Source organism: Wyeomyia smithii, chromosome 3 (genome assembly GCF_029784165.1).
Source record: "Wyeomyia smithii strain HCP4-BCI-WySm-NY-G18 chromosome 3, ASM2978416v1, whole genome shotgun sequence".
NCBI classification, from domain to species: domain Eukaryota; kingdom Metazoa; phylum Arthropoda; class Insecta; order Diptera; family Culicidae; genus Wyeomyia; species Wyeomyia smithii.
In genome coordinates, this window is record NC_073696.1 from 134,085,702 (window position 1) to 134,107,387 (window position 21,686).

The 21,686-nt window shown below is 39.1% G+C and overlaps 2 protein-coding genes across 2 annotated transcripts in view; both read left to right on the forward strand.

The window, feature by feature from the left end:
- The first annotated feature begins 3,601 nt into the window (after positions 1-3,601).
- LOC129728575 (uncharacterized) lies at positions 3,602-4,800 on the forward strand. The gene is made up of 2 exons (XM_055687023.1): positions 3,602-3,859; positions 3,919-4,800. The coding sequence occupies exons 1-2, from the start codon at positions 3,602-3,604 to the stop codon at positions 4,798-4,800; spliced, it is 1,140 nt and encodes a 379-aa protein (XP_055542998.1).
- Positions 4,801-6,978: 2,178 nt separating this feature from the next.
- The window catches only part of LOC129728576 (heterogeneous nuclear ribonucleoprotein U), a 41,045-nt gene continuing 26,337 nt past the window's right edge, over positions 6,979-21,686 (forward strand). The window contains exons 1-6 of the mRNA XM_055687024.1: positions 6,979-7,186; positions 7,243-8,021; positions 8,086-8,244; positions 8,306-8,428; positions 9,375-9,503; positions 9,598-9,769. Of these exons, the coding sequence (XP_055542999.1) occupies positions 6,979-7,186; positions 7,243-8,021; positions 8,086-8,244; positions 8,306-8,428; positions 9,375-9,503; positions 9,598-9,769 (1,570 nt within the window). The remainder of the gene's footprint in view (positions 7,187-7,242; positions 8,022-8,085; positions 8,245-8,305; positions 8,429-9,374; positions 9,504-9,597; positions 9,770-21,686) is intronic.

Consider the following 21,686-nt stretch of genomic DNA (forward strand, 5'->3'; position numbering starts at 1 on the left):
AAAATTATTGTTGGAATGCAAAAACAAATATGCGTCGCCCGACTTTTGCGACTTTTTTAATTGAGAAAAAAATATTAAGTTAAAATCATACACCGAGGAAATAAATCAATCAAATGCTTATGAAATTCAACCAAAAGAATTTCATTCGAAATTCATACAAATGTATGTGTTCCGTTTTCCCACCAAAACTAACCACGACCAATCAGCATCGAATAGCATCTATGCGAGCCACCGCAGCTGCTATAAAAGAACTCTCTGAAAGAGAAAGCATTTGTGGGATATTCACTGTTATAAATAATTAACACTTCGTTTTGCAGGAATAAAATCGTATTTTATTCGAGGCGCTAATCAAAACCGTTCGCGTGTTTCTAAGAAGACTTTTTTTCTGCTCTCTCCCCTCTTTCTCTTGTTCAAACGGTTGTGTGCCACCATGGCCCCCCAGTTACACGAGGAATCTGACGCGATGTCCCGAAGGTGTAACTCTTGTGTTTGTGTTTTCTGAAGGATCTCTTCTCTCAGGATGAACGGAAGACCAAATCGAAGCAAGTCCCTTTCTAATCAAAGATTCAGCCACAGAAAAGTTATGCCGTTTCGACTAGTTCATCACAATCTACACTTGTTTGTAAAATTTGCGGCGGTTCACATCGAAATGTCCAGTGCTCAGCCCTATCCAGCCTTACACCTAGCCAGAAGAACGAGAAGATTCGAGTTGCTGGAGTATGTTACAACTGTCTACGCAAAGGACATAGAGCCAAGGATTGTCCTTCCGATAAAGCGTTTCACAAATGCCAACGCCGTCATCACACATTAATTCACCACGATGGAGTCATGAACAAAGAATCTAGATCCAATGTTTCTGCTCCTGTTGAAATGGCAAATCAGCCATCGGTTATTGCCGTTCCAAACCAAGCTACTGCACAGCAAACACCTGCTCTGGTTGAGCCACCTGTTTCAACCACTTGCTTTTCGTTTTTCACGAAATCCGCCAAAACAATGTTACTACAAACTGCGCTAGTGGAGGTCTTCGACAAAAACAATCAACCGCATCTTTATTGTGTTCTGTTGGACAGTGGTTCTCAGGTGAATTTCGTAACGAAAGAAATGGCCAACCGCCTAGGCCTCCTCAAGACACCAGCCAACGTTCCTATTGTGGGTATCAATTTACGTACCCACGCCCGTGATAAGGTGAAAGTACAGTTCCGTTCCCGCGTGTCTGCTTACCACGCCGAGCTAGAATCTCTAGTTACCCCGAGAGTAAGAACGAACGGTGGAGAAACTAGCCGTAGGGTAATAAACAGCCGTGGGTAGAGCTGTTCATTAACCCACGGCAAGTTTCTCGCCCGTTCGCTCGCGTTAGCATTCAGCATGACGAAGTCCTAACAGGCATAATCCCAACCTCTAAAATTGACATCTCGCAATGGATGATCCCTGACGGAATAATGCTAGCCGATCCTGAGTTACATACACCCGACAAAGTTGATTTGCTTATTGGTGGATAACTATTTTTCGACATCCTCAAATCGAGTTTGATTCATCTTGCCGATGGATTACCACAGCTACGAGACACTCACTTCGGATGGGTTGTAGCTGGTGTCAGTTGATCCGCACGTAGTCAACGTGTCCCTCCAGTATTCGCACCCAACCGTCGAAGACATCGAGCGAAAAATGCAACAGTTTTGGCAAACAGAAGAAGTACCTAACGTTCCAAAAATGTCAACAGCCGAGATAGCATGTGAGGCACATTTTCTTTCCACCTACCAGCGTAATGAAACAGGAAGATTTATTGTCAAGCTACTATTCAAGGAGAATCTTTCCCAGCTGGGTAATTGTCGTTCCCCTGCCTTGAAGCGATTTCTTATGCTGGAGAAACGATTGATTTGAAACCCTGTGCTGCAAACCCAGTACGTGAATTTCATCCGGGAATATGAGTCTTTAGGTCATTGTCGTGAGGTAGCCGAATCAGAGGACGTACCAAACCAACAAATGTATTACCTCCCGCACCATGCAGTACTGCGGCCGTCCACCTCGAGCACGAAATGCCGTTTCGTGTTCGACGCAAGCGCAAAATCTTCACCATTGGAACTTTTCCTTAATGATGTACTCCAGATCGGCCCAGTAGTAGAAAACGACTTATACCATATCGTGCTACGATTCCGTACGTTTAGAGTGGCATTCACCGCGGACATTTCAAAAATGTACCTCGCAGCTCCATCGGACCGTCGGTTTTTCAGAATTTTCTGGAGAGAAAAGCCGTCGTTACCTTTGAACATTTTGGAATTGTGCACTGTCACGTACGGCACGGCATCGACATCGTACCAAGCAACAAGATGTTTACTGCAACTCGCCGAAGAGGATGGTAGAGAATTTCCTATTGCTACGCGCATAGTGAAGGAAGAGACGTACATAGATGATGTACTCTCGGGTGCAGACTCAGAGGAGCAGGCCCTTGAAACGCAGAACCAGTTGAAGCAACTTCTTCACCAAGGAGGTTTTCCTATACATAAGTGGTGCTCCAACTCGAAAGAATTCCTCGAGCACATACCGGTCGATGAGCAGGAGAAAATGGATGCTTTCGAAAACCGTGGTTTGAATTTAGCTATCGAAGTGCTCAAATTGCGTTGGAATCCTACCGCAGATACACTATCCGTCGCAAATCATAGGAATCCATCGGTCCCAAAACCTCTGACGAAACGAATAGTGTATTCGGAAATCGCTAAGTTTTTTGATCCCCTCGGCCTGGTGTCACCGGTAATAGTGAAGGCTAAACTTTTAGCGCATCAACAGTGGCAAGCTAAGATTGGATGAGATGATCCTGTAAACGACAACATTAAAGAACAGTAGTAAGAGTTACAAAGTTCATTGATTCATTTAAATGACATAGAGATTCCAAGATGCGTGCTCTCTGACAATGCGGTATCTTATGACGTACATGGCTTTTCAGATGCCTCTGCAGTAGCATATGGGGCATGCGTTTACCTTCGAAGTCTTTTGCCGATATGTCGGCCTCGTTTTATCTTCTAACGAGTAAATCAAAACTGGCCTCCTTGGATGAACTCTCCATTCCGCGGAAGGAACTGTGTGCCGCTTTATTGCTATCCAGACTAGTGCAGAACGTGTTACCAGCTTTAACTATGAGAATCCAGGAAACAGTACGGTGGTCTGACAGTACGATCGTTTTAGCATGGATTGAAAAATCACTGAATCAACTACAACAGTACGTGCGCAATAGAATCGCTTTGATTCAAGAGCAGACTAGTGAGCATCGATGGAAGCATGTCAGATCGCAGCCAAATCCAGCCGATATTATTTCCCGATGCCAACTTCCCGAGTTTCTTCAGAACATTTAGCTCTGGTGGAACGGTCCCGAAATTCTGAATATGGAAAATTATGAAGCAGATGTGCCCGAACCTATGCCCGATGAAGAGCTACCAGAACTTAAATCCATGGTGACAGTGTCAAACGATATTGGTTTGCCGGCCTATTTCCACAAGCAAAGTAGTTTCCGTAAAATTCAACGAGTCGTGGGATACGTTTTGCGCTTCGCTAAGAATTGTAAGTAAAAGCCGTGCCAAACGTGAGCTTGGGGCTCATTTTACCGTTAATGAGCCAATCCACGGAAACCATTGCATATGTCGTACATCAGTTCCATTTTGCCGAAGAAATCAAGCGTGTTGTTACCAATCAACCGTGCCGAAAACTTGGGAATTTACGCCCGGTTTACGTCAATAGGCTTCTCCGCGTGGGTGGTCGGTTGGATCGCTCGCAGTTACCTTTCGAGAACCGTCATCCTATAATATTGCTGGATAAGGATTTGGTGGTGCGGCTGCTAGTGCAACAGATGCACATCGAGTTAATCCACGTAGGACAAACTGGACTTTTGAATGCCATGAGACAACGATATTGGTTTCTAAACGCAAGATCTACCATTCGTTTCATCACCCGTTGTTGCGTCAGATGTTATCGGACCAATCCTACCACCAGCTAATGGGAAACCTGCCAGAGTCGAGAGTAGTACCTTCCCCTCCATTCGCCGTAACAGGTGTCGACTATGCCGGGCCCTTTTGGACGAAACAAGAATCGCGTCGACCTGCAATAGTGAAATCATACGTAGCAGTGTACGTTTATATGACGACTAAGGCCGTTCACCTGGAGGCCGTATCCGATTTGAGCACCGATGCTTTCCTGGCTTCTCTTCGACGACTGATAGCTCGACGGGGCATGATTCGTGAATTGCACTCGGATAATTTCCGAGGTGCCAACCATGAATTGAGAGCATTGTACCAGCAATTCCATAATCAACAATTCGTTGAGTTGATTCAGTCTTTTTGTAGCAGCCGTAAAATCGAGTGGCACTTCATTCCACCAGATGCCCCTGAATTTGGCGGCTTGTGGGAAGCGGCGGTGAAATCCTGCAAAACTCATCTAAAACGTATTGTCGGTAACGTGAAGTTAACTTCTGAGGAACTAGCGACAGTCTTAACACAGATTGAGGCTGTCATGAACTCCACACCGCTGTTCACCATCTCCAATGATCCAGCAGATCCACTTGTGATCACGCCAGCTCACTACCTCATCGGTCGATCACTTACAGCTCCCGCTGAACCATCGTTAGAAGATGTCAAGGATTCACGTTTGGGCCGCTGGCAGCATCTCCAGCTTCTCCGTGAACAATTTTGGCGTGCTTGGAGCCGAGACTATTTAAACACCGTACAACCCAGGAAAAAGTACCTACGAGAGATGCCCAACATTCGTGTCGGCATGATTGTGCTACTGCATGATCGAAATCAACCTCCTCAATAAGAAACTAGGTCGCATCAAAGAAGTCTACCCTGGCGATTTTGGGCTTGTACAAGCAGTAGATGTCTTCTCTAACGGTCACCATTTAAGACGTCCAATCAACAAGGTTTCAATTCTACCGATTGGGGACAACCAATTAGTTGGAAACTCCGACGATCGCCGAGTTCCGCAACCGGGGGAGGATGTTCCGTTTCACCACCAAAACTAACCACGACCAATCAGCATCAAGCAGCATCTATGCGTGCCACCGCAGCTGCTATAAAAGAACTCTCTGAAAGAGAAAGCATTCATTCAGTTTTTTTTATCGCGCAACCATTCACATCGTAGCAGTAGTAGCAGAAGATATATAAGGGACGATCCATTAATGATGTCACGCGAAATTTGAAAAAAATTAACTTTCCCCCTCCCCCTTGTCACAAGCTATTACAACTTCCTCGACCCCCCCCCCCCCTTTATTACGACCCGTTTTTATACCCCCCCCCCCTTTCTTTTGCAGTAATTGATTAAAAATTGAGAAATTTGTTAGGAATGCATTTTTTTCTTAATAAGAACGATTTTACTGAAAGGAAAACTGAAACTAAAAGAAAAAGAAGATTATAGAAGATAACTAGAAAAGGCGTTTAGTTCTTAGTCCAAGGATGCTGTTGATGGAGTCGCATATCGACGGCATAGAAAGCCGAGACAGTAACTGCAGCATCATTGCTGATTTTTAAAAAACCATCAATATTTAGTTCCTTTACTTCAATCATTTTGCCATCCAAATCTTCTCCACATGTTACAATACCCAAGCATTCTTATTTACGTTTTGTCACAATTTTTGTATTGATTGGATTGAGAGACATCTAAAATTAATGAAATTGCGCTGTCATTCATAAACGAACATGCATGGTACATAAAACAAAATTAACGAACATTATGCTTTTTCACGAGAAAAAAAAATTGTCATTTATTTTATCTTGAGCAAAAATTAAGCAAAAATAGAATCGTAGAACTATAAATGAATGATGCAAATATTATAGGTAAATAGTTCTGAGTTGAACTCTGCGGTTAGGTATGTGACTTTTTTATTCATTTAATTTTTACTTTTTATTTGAAATGTGATGTCACACTCAAGCTAACCCCCCCTCCCCTATATTTCACAAAATAACAATAATCGAAACCCTCTCCCCCTCCTAAACGCGTGACATCATCAATGGCTGGTCCCTAAGAAGAGAATGAATAGTTGGTAGCATAGCAGCAGAGTTGTTTTACTGCATTCTTCTTCCTTTGGAGCTGAGCGAAAGGCAATTCCCCCAGTTCTTTTCAGGACTAATAAGAGTTAATTTTTTGTGGTCCCCGTGGCTCTGTGGTTAGCGATGTCGGTCGGCTAGCTCTCCCACACGGTTGTGATATCGGGTTCGATTCCCGATCGAGTCGAGGATCTTTTCGAGCTGGAAATTTTCTCGACTCAGCACTGGGACACGGTGTATCGTTGTACTTATCCTACACATACAAAATGTGCCAAAAAAAATCGATAACGAATTGTCTCAACTAAAATCTAAACTTGATCGAGACCGCTATTAGCCCCAAGGCTAAGCGTGCGATATTGTTTTTTAAGAGTTAATTTTTAAGCCGATTGCTAACTCCGTTCCCCTGTGGTGTTTGCAGTCCATCACAAGACGTTCCAGTGCGAACAGTATGAGCGTAGCGTATGAACTACATATAAGACTTCTATGAAATTCAAACAATTCAGGCAGTAACTACAAAGTGTGCAGTCGTTAAGCTCCAAATCAAGCCAATATTCCATTGAATAAACTCAAAGCTGCCACCGAAAATGACACGACGATTTCGATTACTAGGTTTATAAATCTAAGGGGCTGTGGTTTTATCAATGAAAATCCTGACATTTCATTGAAGTGGAACGATGACTTCCGAGTTTTTTTATTATAACCTCGAAAAATAAGTATAGAAAATCTTACTCCAGAGCATTCACTTTGAATACAAACTTCTTCTCTAACAATTAAGTTAATTAAGATAAATTTTTGATGCAAATGTACATAGGGGTAGTTCCATTGAGTGGCAAACCTGTATTTTGAATTATTGATAATAATGCTTTATTTATGTCACAACGGTAACAAAAGTTTTTGGTCACTTCATTTATTCGGTCGTTTGTGTTTTGGTCATTCGTAAATAGACCGTTTTATGACTAAACTTCAACATTCACCGCAGGTTACTCCATCCCTAGAAAGCAATGAAGAAGTTCTGAAAGCTCCAAAACGCAAGTCATCGTCACCTGTGAAAGATTCGCCTGTCAAATCACCTCGATCTAAGCCCGCTCAGGCACCGATTGTTTTTGTAGCAGAAGAAAATGAGCCGGAAATAGGCAATGAAAAGTTTGCGTTAAGTTGGAGTATGTATATTGAAATGAGTTAATAGTATTATATTGACAATATGTAAATTTTTCAGTTGACTCGGATCTCAATCTAGATATTGATGATAAAACGTTCTGTGCAGCGAAACCTGTTTCAGATGGCGCTCTGGCTCTTGTATGGGCTTCAGCCCGTGCTAATTTCGGTGTAACCAAAGGAAAGACTGCTTTTGAGGTGCTTCTCACTAAAATCAACGAAACAAAAAAGGTTACTGAGGAACCAATAACTGCTGAATTACGCATAGGATGGTCAACGAAAAAATCAAGTCTACAGCTGGGTGAAGATAAACATTCATTTTCATACGGTAGCGTTGGTTCAAAAGGAATGAACTGTAATTTTAATGACTACGGTACCGAATATAAGGTGGGCGACATTGTTGGAGTTTATTTGGACTTGGAGTCTAGTCCATGTACTATTCAGTACACACTTAATGGTGTCAATCAAGGAGTAGCTTTTGATTTTAACTATGACGAGCTTGATGGACAGGCACTTTATCCACATATTTGCAGCAAAAACATTGCTTTCGAGGTTAACTTTGGTCAACTGGAAAGCAGTTTACTGAATCATAAACCTAAAAAGCCTGCCTCTCAAAAAAAAGAAGGCGATATAGAAGACAATAAGTCTGACAATGCACACTCAAACAAGGAGCATCAAACAGAAAAGTTAGAGTTGACAGTGCTGAAAGATTCTGAACCTCAAGACTCGTCTGCTACTACTGAATCAGATTCGTCCTGTAATACTGATAAAAAACAAAAAAGTACTGTAAATGAAAGCACTACGCCCTCTTCAAATGCTACATCTGAAAATGCAAAAGATGTAAGATATGATGATATATAATATAATCAAATTTAGGTTTTGAATTATAGTGATACTTTTTAAGGCAAATAAATCAACTCCTGAAAGCACTGCAACACAAGAAGGCGATGACGAATCTCCGATTACTAAGTTTATAAACCCGGAATTCAAATATATTGGTGATTCTCCAAAGGAAAACTTAGTCCTGGGTGAACAACGACCAGAAACACGTAAAGTTTGTGAGGTAATGGTATTATCGGAATTATGTTTTTTTTTTATTATTAATTTTATAACTTTTGTTTTAGGTTATTTTTCTTATTGGTCTACCTGGTAGCGGTAAAACCCATTGGATGAATAAATATCTCGAAGATAACTTTGATAAAAAATTTACGATTCTTGGTGTTGAATCCTTGTTGAACCAGATGAAGGTAAAAATTTAACAATAATGTGGAAAAAATGCACCAAATATCTGATAACTCATTAACTAGCCATTGGTATTTCCTGAAAGGTGTATTTTATGGTGGGGCAAAGTGATTGATTTTCCAGAACCAAGTTTTTTGGTTCCATTCGGGATCCCAAAAAATTTTAAACCTACCAGAAGTCAAGTGGTTTTGTCTCCGCTTGGCGCATTACATTTCAAATTTGTATGAACATTTGTATGGGAAAACCTCAGTAATGCATTATTAATGCCCTACATTACTTTATGGTAGAGTATTTTAAATGCTCGTGTGATGCTTTGTCAAAGACACCGAAAAGCTAGGATATCCATGAAAAAAGCTATAGCTGTTACAAGTTTGGTATGTCGAAATAAATACTTTTCTGCCAACACTACCAGTGTACCGACGTCGGTAAGATTCCCATGAGAAGTAACCGATCGTATCGAGTTTAGTGTTGGCAGAAAAAATGATTTTTAGCATTTGAACTTTGAACATCCTAGCCTTCTAGTGTCTTTGGCAAAAAACCTGCCTCTTGAAGTCATGGAACATGCGGTTCAAGCCATTCTGAGCTACAAATTTAGAATGCATACAAATACAATACAAATTTGACATGCCATGCGCCAAGCGGAGACTACAGAGAGAGTTTGAATACACGTACTCTTTCCATTCAACTGTGCGTGTGTTCCTCAATTGCAGTTAGTTTGGTTAAGCAAGGCCTTAGGGCCGATTCGGAACTCGATTTTTTGCACAGATTTCACGGGCAACTGTTCAGTGTACAGGACAATTCCGGGGTTACTGATCCTACTGATACATTTACTCCCGAGCCGGGACTTGAACCTACTTTGACTGGTTTGTTAGGTCAGCGCTGTACCTTGAGACCAGCTGGACGGAAGTTTGGATATTTTGAATATAATCCAAAACAATTTTTTCATCATAGGTACTGGGTAAACCGAGAGAACCATCCAATACGAACAAATGGTCCAGGTTGATCGAACAGTTGTCACGAAGCCTCCATAAGCTGAATGATATTGCAACTAAACGGCGAAGGAATTTTATTTTAAATCAGGTAAATATATTTCTACTCGTATGTACTAAGACACTTACCTCAGTTGTTCATTTGGATATAAACATTGTTTTTTTTTTCTACTTTTTATGTACAGCAAACTAATGTTTTTGCATCTGAGCAAAGACGCAGACTGCGCGGATTTGGTGATTTTGCAGCCAGGCGTGCAATTATAGTTGTTCCGGACGAAGAAGAATACAACCGCCGGTACAAATTGAAAACAGAGAATGGGGTCGAAGCAACAGAAGGAAACATCAATGCCATGAAAGGTATCAGATTTGGTTTGATAAAAGCTTTACTTTTAGTGATCGAACTATAGAATACAGAGAAAAAAAATTACTTAACGTTGATTTAAATCATCGTTCTCCCCTTCTTTCAATTTTAATCGCCAGCATTGTCAGTAAACTTTGGATTTCTCATCGAGTCTTATCCTTATTTTTGATCACGATCGTTTCCGAGTTTTGTCTTATTGTACAAACCGATTTGAACGTATTGGAAAATGATTTTACAAATTTCACATGTGCTGAATAAACGAACTTTTTAATTGTTTCGAACGAAAATGGGAATGCGAATTTCCCATACTTTGGTATGAATGTAATACCACCAGCAGCGTCGAGTGTGGAAGTTGACTATGCCGTAATAGGTGATCGAACAGGTATTGTTTTGTCAATCGTCGCACAATATGCGCAAAGGTGTGAAAAACGCGATGAAAACTTGTTATCCTACAAGAGTGGCCGAAACATACGGAAGTAGAAACAATATCTAAAATAACGGTTTCCCGGTACGATATACGCAGTTTGCACAAACGACTTCGCAAAAATAATAGCATCAAAATATACCTACGAAGTGCACGCGTAGGTACAAGTTGTGCGGTACAATAAGGAACGTACATCAATAAACGCATTGTTTAGTGTTATAATTTTAGTTGGGAGAGGGGGAGTTTGTGTCAGATTAAACGTTACTTATCGTTACAAAGGGGGAGGGGTCTTGAATCTAGATCAGCGGTTCTCAACCTTTTTTTGTCCGCGTACCCCTTGGCGATATCTTTCATATCGGTTGTACCCCTTGGCGATATCTTTCATATCGGTTGTACCCCTTGGCTTGAAATGTTTTCGCAGAGTGGGAGAGGGTAGTGGTAGATCACGTTGTGGTAGTTTAGTTCAGATTTCAAATTGAACTATGGTTTGTTTGATTGCTACAGTCATGTTTTAGGAGCAAGATTGAACAATAAAAGAAGTATTATAAGAAAAATTACATTGTCCGCCATTACTGATTTTTCTTTCGCGTACCCCCTAAGAGCTTTCGAGTACCCCCAGGGGTACGCGTACCCCAGGCTGAGAACCGCTGATCTAGATAGTTGGCGCTAGGGAATTTGTGTACGACGCCAAAACGATTCCACTTAGGGCAAAGTAGGTTAAGACGGACACTGCGGGTAAGATGGACACTTCAAAATTTCACAAACTAGAATGTATTATGATAGTTAAGTGATGTGAATACCTTCTTTGTAATGTGTTCATACTTTTGAGATGCATTGTCGGTTTTCAGCAAGCAAACTGTCAAATTTGTAAGTAAAACAAAGAATATTTTTGTAAACGCACTATTTGATGTAGTTTTCATTCCACGAAAAATAGAGGAAAGCTCGTGAAACTTATGTGTTTTCATTTATTCCCGATAGTAAAGTGTTTAATTAGTCTTTTCTCGGTTTTCATGTGAAAATCCAGCAGATTTTCGATGTTCCGATAGAGAGCTACGATCGTTTGAAAAATTTACAGCCAGGTCGGGCAAGACGGACACACTCTTTCCTTAAATCCTTAAATGAAAGAAGAAAATCAAGCCAAAGTGACGATGCTTTAAATTGAAGGGTTTCGCTAGTACGCTTACTTGTTTCTATAGGTTATCATATTTCGAAATTTGCATATGCCCGGACATTAGGGAATAGGGTACCTGTGCAATGCACATGTTGCACAGGTGGGTACCTGTGCAATGCACATGTTGCACAGGTGGACCCGACGCCACTGCACTTAACACATAAATCAAAAGAATACGTAACGTTTTTCGAACTGATGCGGGATATTTTTCCAAATCTGTATCATATTTCCAGTTTGCTTAATTTTCGTTCTCTCTACTTCACGTACTGTCTGCATAATGAAATACGTAACGTACTACATCTTTTTGGTGAGTGTCAACCTTTACCATCGTAGTGTCCATCTTACCCCAGGTATCCGTCTTTCCAAACCATGTCAAAAAACAGCAATTTGTAGTCATATTTTTAAAAACCCAAAACACATAAAACTTGGAGGAAGTTCACTAATACCAAAAATAGTTATGACAATAAATGATCTTAAGTTTCAGTTTGTATGACTACTGCGATCTAGATAGCAATACCTAAGTAATTATTTAGGTTAAACCTGAGGGTGTCCGCCTCTACCTACTTTCCCCTACATCTGTGTTAATAGATGAAAAATTTCAAATCTAGGTGGGATACACTTGCGGTTCAGTCACAGCACAAAATCAAGTGTTCTAACGTTTCGTTATGCTATGTCATGCATTTTGCAATCAATCTTCTAACATTCAGATTACAATGCCAAAACACGCCAAAATACCGTGAATTTTATTATAACACAGTGCAACAATTTTTTTGCCCTGGCTTCTATGTATGATTTTTTGATGAAGTTTGATGCGAAAATAAATTTCCTGGAGTTTGAACATATTTCAACTTAAGCAGGGCTAGTAGCGAGTCACTTTTTAGTGACTTTGTCACTATTTTGAGCCTAGTCACTAAAAAGTCACTATTTATGTAAAAAGTCACTAAAGTCACTATTTTACGACAAAATGGTCACTAAAGTCACTTTTTTAGTTTTAAATGTATAAATTAACTATTGTTGTATTGCAACATACTTTAGAAAGCTGGCTTCTCATTTAAAGAATATTTGGACAGTTCGGTTTGTAAGGCATTTTTGTTAACTTTTCCATCATAGAAGTTTCATGCCAGGCAATGTTTTCAAATTTCTCATCGAAGTGAACAGTGCAGAATAGTTACGAACGAATTGTCTAAGAGCTGCAAAGGAATGTAAAGGTTTATTCTACAAGCTACTCGCGTCTTAAACCAGTGTTGTGCGTGAAATTACGTTTGTAGTTTGATTTGCTTGTCTCAAATCAACTGTTCCTCCTGGTTGAAGTGGATTCAAAAATTTCGAGCTTATATTGTGCATAGTCGTGTTGAGGTCTCAATTCGTAGGATTTTGCTTTCAATCATCCGTTCCTCCTGGTTGAAGTGGATTCAAAAATTTCGAGCTTATATTGTGCATAGTCTTGTTGAGGTCTCAATTCGTAGGATTTTGCTTTCAATCATCCGAACCTACCGGTGTTTACCAGATACCATTTCGAAATTCCATAATGATAACCCGTTCTACGCATATTTGTCCCATGCTCCAGATCAAACAAACAAGTGTTTAGTGGGACGAATTTGATTAGAAAATGTCAAGTGGGTTAAATATGCGTGGAAAATCATTGATGGGACAAACAGGCTTAGTATTGTTTTTGCAGATTTTCGGAACGAACAATGCTATTTTCAATATATTTTGAAAAACTTCTCCCTTAGTTAGCTTAACCAACTTCAAACGCTTTTCGAAGCTGTCACAGGCGGCACGGATTCCCAGATTTTCTTGATAACCGCTTTAACAGTTTTACAAGCTGGAGATTTAGTAAAAAAAATTTATTGAGTTGAGATCAGGTGAACTTAAAGGCAATTTATTTCTATTCAAAAAGTCCCTCGAATTGTCCCTATACCAACCTTGAGTCAAGTTCGCAGTATGCGCTGATGCACCGTCTTGCTGGAACATATAGTAATTAGCTCTGAAGAGTTTTCGAATACACGGGGTAACGTTTTTTTTTTTCCAAAACTACCGTTTTATAATAAACAGCATTAAATTCGGCGTCTTTGTAAATGAAAATCAGAGGAAGTTTACTCGCTTGCAAATTGCTCTCGAGACCATCACTAAAGCTGTACTCTGCAATCGAGGAACACTCCTTTAGGACTCTGAAATGTTGTCTCTTGCTGCTGCCCACATTCGATTGTTTTGTGTAACCAGTCACACTTCAGGCCAAATAGTTTCTCATTAGAAACAATGAACTCGCGAACAGCGAGTTGTAAAAGTATCATTTTCACTCTATCGAGCCTCTTTTTCTAAAAGAATCGGCCAAAATATTGTGGACCGATTCAATAGTTATACTCAAATGGGTGGGAATTACAAACTGAACGTTATCATTTCGCCGGACACGCTTCTTCATAACAGTCACAATTTTACGACTTGCAGCATCCTTGCAGATCGTGGCCGACAGAATTTTCAACGATTCCCCAAAGAGAATGTTTCCTTGTATTTTTCGATGGTTTAATAAACGAAATCTCGCCTAGCTTCACATGATTTGAGATGTTTGAATATTGTGCAAGGGCAGTCACTGACCAAAAATCGTTTTACTACGACTTTCCGGATTTGTTACATCGCACATCAAGAACTAAATACAACTGACAGACCACCAACACACCAATGCGTATTCGAGAGTGCATACATTCGTTCACGTACTTTCATTAACACTTATAACTCGAAAACTTGTATTCGAATATATTGAACAAGGTGTTATTACAACCATTTCAATGTGAAGTTATGATACAGATTCTAGTTATTTTCTATGAGAACAAATCATTGCACATTCTATGTTCTGAAGACATAAATTTCAGATAAAATTTAATTCATTTATGGTTCAACAATAAATTTCAAAACCCTCTTTTGTATATTTTTGGTCACTATTTAGTCTCTATTTGGTCACTATTTTAATGAAAAAAGTCACTAAAGCCACTACACTATACGTTCGCTAACTGGGCTGAGGACCTAGCCCAGTTAACGAATGTCGCTCGCTAACTGGGCTGACATTTCAAATGTCGTGAAATATCGAGGGGGATTCGGATGTAATGGCGCTAGGCAAAACTATATCAGCGAAAATTTGAAAATGTTTTAAACAAATACACTAAAAATTCTGATTGATGAACAGAAAATGAGAAAAAATAAATTGTTGGCCTTACGTGTGCTTTATTTGCACTAAACGTTGCCTGGAAACAGTTCTTTTCATTAAATATTTATTCGACCTGGAAACCAGTAGATGGATATCTAGTGCAGCGGTTCTCAACCTGGGGTACGCGTACCCCTGGGGGTACTCGAAAGCTCTTAGGGGGTACGCGAAAGAAAAATCAGTAATGGCGGACAATGTAATTTTTCTTATAATACTTCTTTTATTGTTCAATCTTGCTCCTAAAACATGACTGTAGCAATCAAACAAACCATAGTTCAATTTGAAATCTGAACTAAACTACCACAACGTGATCTACCACTACCCTCTCCCATTCTGCGAAAACATTTCAAGCCAGGGGGTACAACCGATATGAAAGATATCGCCAAGGGGTACGCGGACAAAAAAAGGTTGAGAACCGCTGATCTAGTGGATCGCATATGTGATGACAACCAAAATCCATTGAACTGAAAAAATCAATCTCAATTTATTATTCATGTGCCCCTATCTCGTTTTGACAGCAATATGAAAAACGCTGATTTTTGACGTTCATCTGCTTTTTAACTGGGCTATAGCCCAGTTAGCGAACGCCCAGTTAAACAGCACCCAGTTAGCGAACAGTTACTGTATTATTTTGCTCCAAGTTCGCTACTAGCCCTGCTTAAGGGGCAACAATGGCGCCATTTTGAATTTTTGAGAAACTGGAAATTTTTGAGGTTTTTTCGACGCCATTTTGTTTTTAGAACAAATATAAAAATTCTAAGAGTTTGTCCACATATTAGCATCTTTGTCAGCAAAATGTCGATTTTGCCCCAATTCTCCTATAACACAAAAATAGGTTTATCTGCTGACATTTTACGTAGATCAGACGCCTACCATTCGGTTTCTGTATAATTCGGTATAATTTGACTACCACTTCAAAATATTAGTGAATTACCATTAATGCTCAAAAATAATCGATATTATTTTGCTTTGTGAAATATACTAAAACTATACCAAACCCGGTTTCGTAGAATCACCGTTTTGAGCTCAGTTTTTGTCCGATTTAAGATCTGTTTTTTTTTTTCAAAAGATGGGTAAAAAGATGCTAATATGTGGACAAACTCTTAGAATTTTGATATTTGGTCTTAAAACAAAATGGCGTCGAAAAAACATTAAAAATTGCCAGTTTCTCAAAAATTAAAAATGGCGCCATTGTTGCCTCTTAAGTTGAAATATGTTCAAACTCGGGGAAATTTAGTTTTGCATGAAAATACACAAAAAAATATATATAGAAGCCAAGGCAGAAAAACAAGTAAATTTTTGTTGCACTGTGTAATTCGATATGGGCCGACTTGGTAAAATGGTGTAGTGCAAAAAAATGTTACAGGCAGCGCTTTTGCTGCTGAACAAAAAGAAAACGGTGAATATCTTGCAACAAATGGTGTACACTGTTAGGCGGTCAAATAACTAATGATTTATTCTACTCTCTTCTGTGTTATAAAATGTATAATGTTCTGAGCTCCTGTAGTTTCTGCGAATACGTGTTGCCAGTTTAGATTCCACAGTCTCCTTCAGAATATTCGCTCTGCTCATCTCACAAATACAAATACATATTGGGGAGAATACCAAGCATGCGAGTATCTTGTAATTTTCACTACTAAAAGGTACACGTTGCGACTGCAAGCGATTGCTATGCTTCGTTATGCTATGTCATGCATTTTGCAATCAATCTTCTAACATTCAGATTACAATGCCAAAACACGTCAAAATACCGTGAATTTTATTATAACACAGTGCAACAATTTTTTTGCCCTGGCTTCTATGTATGATTTTTTGATGAAGTTTGATGCGAAAATAAATTTCCTGGAGTTTGAACATATTTCAACTTAAGCAGGGCTAGTAGCGAGTCACTTTTTAGTGACTTTGTCACTATTTTGAGCCTAGTCACTAAAAAGTCACTATTTATGTAAAAAGTCACTAAAGTCACTATTTTACGACAAAATGGTCACTAAAGTCACTTTTTTAGTTTTAAATGTATAAATTAACTATTGTTGTATTGCAACATACTTTAGAAAGCTGGCTTCTCATTTAAAGAATATTTGGACAGTTCGGTTTGTAAGGCATTTTTGTTAACTTTTCCATCATAGAAGTTTCATGCCAGGCAATGTTTTCAAATTTCTCATCGAAGTGAACAGTGCAGAATAGTTACGAACGAATTGTCTAAGAGCTGCAAAGGAATGTAAAGGTTTATTCTACAAGCTACTCGCGTCTTAAACCAGTGTTGTGCGTGAAATTACGTTTGTAGTTTGATTTGCTTGTCTCAAATCAACTGTTCCTCCTGGTTGAAGTGGATTCAAAAATTTCGAGCTTATATTGTGCATAGTCGTGTTGAGGTCTCAATTCGTAGGATTTTGCTTTCAATCATCCGTTCCTCCTGGTTGAAGTGGATTCAAAAATTTCGAGCTTATATTGTGCATAGTCTTGTTGAGGTCTCAATTCGTAGGATTTTGCTTTCAATCATCCGAACCTACCGGTGTTTACCAGATACCATTTCGAAATTCCATAATGATAACCCGTTCTACGCATATTTGTCCCATGCTCCAGATCAAACAAACAAGTGTTTAGTGGGACGAATTTGATTAGAAAATGTCAAGTGGGTTAAATATGCGTGGAAAATCATTGATGGGACAAACAGGCTTAGTATTGTTTTTGCAGATTTTCGGAACGAACAATGCTATTTTCAATATATTTTGAAAAACTTCTCCCTTAGTTAGCTTAACCAACTTCAAACGCTTTTCGAAGCTGTCACAGGCGGCACGGATTCCCAGATTTTCTTGATAACCGCTTTAACAGTTTTACAAGCTGGAGATTTTGTAAAAAAAGTTTATTGAGTTGAGATCAGGTGAACTTAAAGGCAATTTATTTCTATTCAAAAAGTCCCTCGAATTGTCCCTATACCAACCTTGAGTCAAGTTCGCAGTATGCGCTGATGCACCGTCTTGCTGGAACATATAGTAATTAGCTATGAAGAGTTTTCGAATACACGGGGTAACGTTTTTTTTTCCAAAACTACCGTTTTATAATAAACAGCATTAAATTCGGCGTCTTTGTAAATGAAAATCAGAGGAAGTTTACTCGCTTGCAAATTGCTCTCGAGACCATCACTAAAGCTGTACTCTGCAATCGAGGAACACTCCTTTAGGACTCTGAAATGTTGTCTCTTGCTGCTGCCCACATTCGATTGTTTTGTGTAACCAGTCACACTTCAGGCCAAATAGTTTCTCATCAGAAACAATGAACTCGCGAACAGCGAGTTGTAAAAGTATCATTTTCACTCTATCGAGCCTCTTTTTCTAAAAGAATCGGCCAAAATATTGTGGACCGATTCAATAGTTATACTCAAATGGGTGGGAATTACAAACTGAACGTTATCATTTCGCCGGACACGCTTCTTCATAACAGTCACAATTTTACGACTTGCGGCATCCTTGCAGATCGTGGCCGACAGAATTTTCAACGATTCCCCAAAGAGAATGTTTCCTTGTATTTTTCGATGGTTTAATAAACGAAATCTCGCCTAGCTTCACATGATTTGAGATGTTTGAATATTGTGCAAGGGCAGTCACTGACCAAAAATCGTTTTACTACGACTTTCCGGATTTGTTACATCGCACATCAAGAACTAAATACAACTGACAGACCACCAACACACCAATGCGTATTCGAGAGTGCATACATTCGTTCACGTACTTTCATTAACACTTATAACTCGAAAACTTGTATTCGAATATATTGAACAAGGTGTTATTACAACCATTTCAATGTGAAGTTATGATACAGATTTTAGTTATTTTCTATGAGAACAAATCATTGCACATTCTATGTTCTGAAGACATAAATTTCAGATAAAATTTAATTCATTTATGGTTCAACAATAAATTTCAAAACCCTCTTTTGTATATTTTTGGTCACTATTTAGTCTCTATTTGGTCACTATTTTAATGAAAAAAGTCACTAAAGCCACTACACTATACGTTCGCTAACTGGGCTGAGGACCTAGCCCAGTTAACGAATGTCGCTCGCTAACTGGGCTGACATTTCAAATGTCGTGAAATATCGAGGGGGATTCGGATGTAATGGCGCTAGGCAAAACTATATCAGCGAAAATTTGAAAATGTTTTAAACAAATACACTAAAAATTCTGATTGATGAACAGAAAATGAGAAAAAATAAATTGTTGGCCTTACGTGTGCTTTATTTGCACTAAACGTTGCCTGGAAACAGTTCTTTTCATTAAATATTTATTCGACCTGGAAACCAGTAGATGGATATCTAGTGCAGCGGTTCTCAACCTGGGGTACGCGTACCCCTGGGGGTACTCGAAAGCTCTTAGGGGGTACGCGAAAGAAAAATCAGTAATGGCGGACAATGTAATTTTTCTTATAATACTTCTTTTATTGTTCAATCTTGCTCCTAAAACATGACTGTAGCAATCAAACAAACCATAGTTCAATTTGAAATCTGAACTAAACTACCACAACGTGATCTACCACTACCCTCTCCCATTCTGCGAAAACATTTCAAGCCAGGGGGTACAACCGATATGAAAGATATCGCCAAGGGGTACGCGGACAAAAAAAGGTTGAGAACCGCTGATCTAGTGGATCGCATATGTGATGACAACCAAAATCCATTGAACTGAAAAAATCAATCTCAATTTATTATTCATGTGCCCCTATCTCGTTTTGACAGCAATATGAAAAACGCTGATTTTTGACGTTCATCTGCTTTTTAACTGGGCTATAGCCCAGTTAGCAAACGCCCAGTTAAACAGCACCCAGTTAGCGAACAGTTACTGTATTATTTTGCTCCAAGTTCGCTACTAGCCCTGCTTAAGGGGCAACAATGGCACCATTTTGAATTTTTGAGAAACTGGAAATTTTTGAGGTTTTTTCGACGCCATTTTGTTTTTAAAACAAATATAAAAATTCTAAGAGTTTGTCCACATATTAGCATCTTTGTCAGCAAAATGTCGATTTTGCCCCAATTCTCCTATAACACAAAAATAGGTTTATCTGCTGACATTTTACGTAGATCAGACGCCTACCATTCGGTTTCTGTATAATTCGGTATAATTTGACTACCACTTCAAAATATTAGCGAATTACCATTAATGCTCAAAAATAATCGATATTATTTTGCTTTGTGAATTATACTAAAACTATACCAAACCCGGTTTCGTAGAATCACCGTTTTGAGCTCAGTTTTTGTCCGATTTAAGATCTGTTTTTTTTTTTTCAAAAGATGGGTAAAAAGATGCTAATATGTGGACAAACTCTTAGAATTTTGATATTTGGTCTTAAAACAAAATGGCGTCGAAAAAACATTAAAAATTGCCAGTTTCTCAAAAATTAAAAAATGGCGCCATTGTTGCCTCTTAAGTTGAAATATGTTCAAACTCGGGGAAATTTAGTTTTGCATGAAAATACACAAAAAAAATATATATAGAAGCCAAGGCAGAAAAACAAGTAAATTTTTGTTGCACTGTGTAATTCGATATGGGCCGACTTGGTAAAATGGTGTAGTGCAAAAAAATGTTACAGGCAGCGCTTTTGCTGCTGAACAAAAAGTAAACGGTGAATATCTTGCAACAAATGGTGTACACTGTTAGCGGTCAAATAACTAATGATTTATTCTACTCTCTTCTGTGTTATAAAATGTATAATGTTCTGAGCTCCTGTAGTTTCTGCGAATACGTGTTGCCAGTTTAGATTCCACAGTCTCCTTCAGAATATTCGCTCTGCTCATCTCACAAATACAAATACATATTGGGGAGAATACCAAGCATGCGAGTATCTTGTAATTTTCACTACTAAAAGGTACACGTTGCGACTGCAAGCGATTGCTATGTGCCATTCATATGAACCGGTTCTTAGGAAAGAGCGAAAGAACCAACGGCTCACGAAAAAGAACCACGGTTCTTTGAGCGCACCAGAACTGACGGTTCGTGCGAACCCGAAGTTTACCGAGACAACACGAACTGCCAACGCTCGTGACTCGTTGTGAACCATGAGCCTTCATGTGAGTCGGTTCGGAACGGTGAGGGAGCGGTTCAGAGCCGCTCCTTCAAAAGAATTATTTCGCCCACCCCTAGCTTTTAGAGGATCGCTGAATGCCATAGATAAAAAGAATTCGACAGCTACCAATATTTTAGTGTACATTTTTTTCTGCAAAAAACTGGTCTTTCGAAAAAAAAACTGTTTCTTCGATTTTAATCCAATAACTCCCCCCACCCCCCGTTGTCATAGCTTGTCACAAAACGATCATAACCCCCCCCCCCCCCCCCAATAAATGCTGCCTGAAAATAAACCCATGTTAAAGTCCTTTAACAACCAAATGGCCTGATTCTACTAAGATTCGAACGAACCCTCGACCACCCGCTCCTCAGAGCGGACTCTGTAACCTTGCGGCTACCCGGCTCTCCATATCCTCTCTTACCCTTACTTTTCTTACCTTCGATGAGTTTTTAGAATTTTCGTTTTTTCCCTTAATGTGATTTAAGTTCAAAGTTATATTCGAAATTATTTTCTTTTCGACTTTCTCTGGATTTTAGGATGTTCTCAGATTAATCTTTTGTATGTGTTCATTCTACCTTTAAGAGACGTTTTGAAGTTTTTGAGGATAACTTGAAATAAAATTTTGATGCTTTATTCCTGATGCTTTATTGGCCTATTCCTGATTTATTGGATTTTCCTGTTTTCCTGAGAACTTTCTTAACTGAAATTGAAGTATTTTTAACTTTCTGTTTAAAACTGTTTCAGTCAATTTGCTTCTTGGAGCGTTTTCATGGATTTTGGGTAACATTTGGTGTATTTGTTATTCTTAAATCTGTTCTAACTTGTAATAAAGTTTTTATCTTTCCTGCTTCTACAGAAGCTTTCAGCCATATTGAACGAGCTGTTGAATCATTTTTGTTTTGATCATTTCACGGTTTCAGGAATTCAGCTAAGTTATGGCTATTCTATGTTCGGTCTCCAATTTTTTTTGCTAGAGGCCATTGTTGTTTTCCTCGTGTTAAGACGTGTTTTCAATCATGCAAAGCATAACTTGTAAATGTATTTCTTTTAGTTTCTTCTAGAT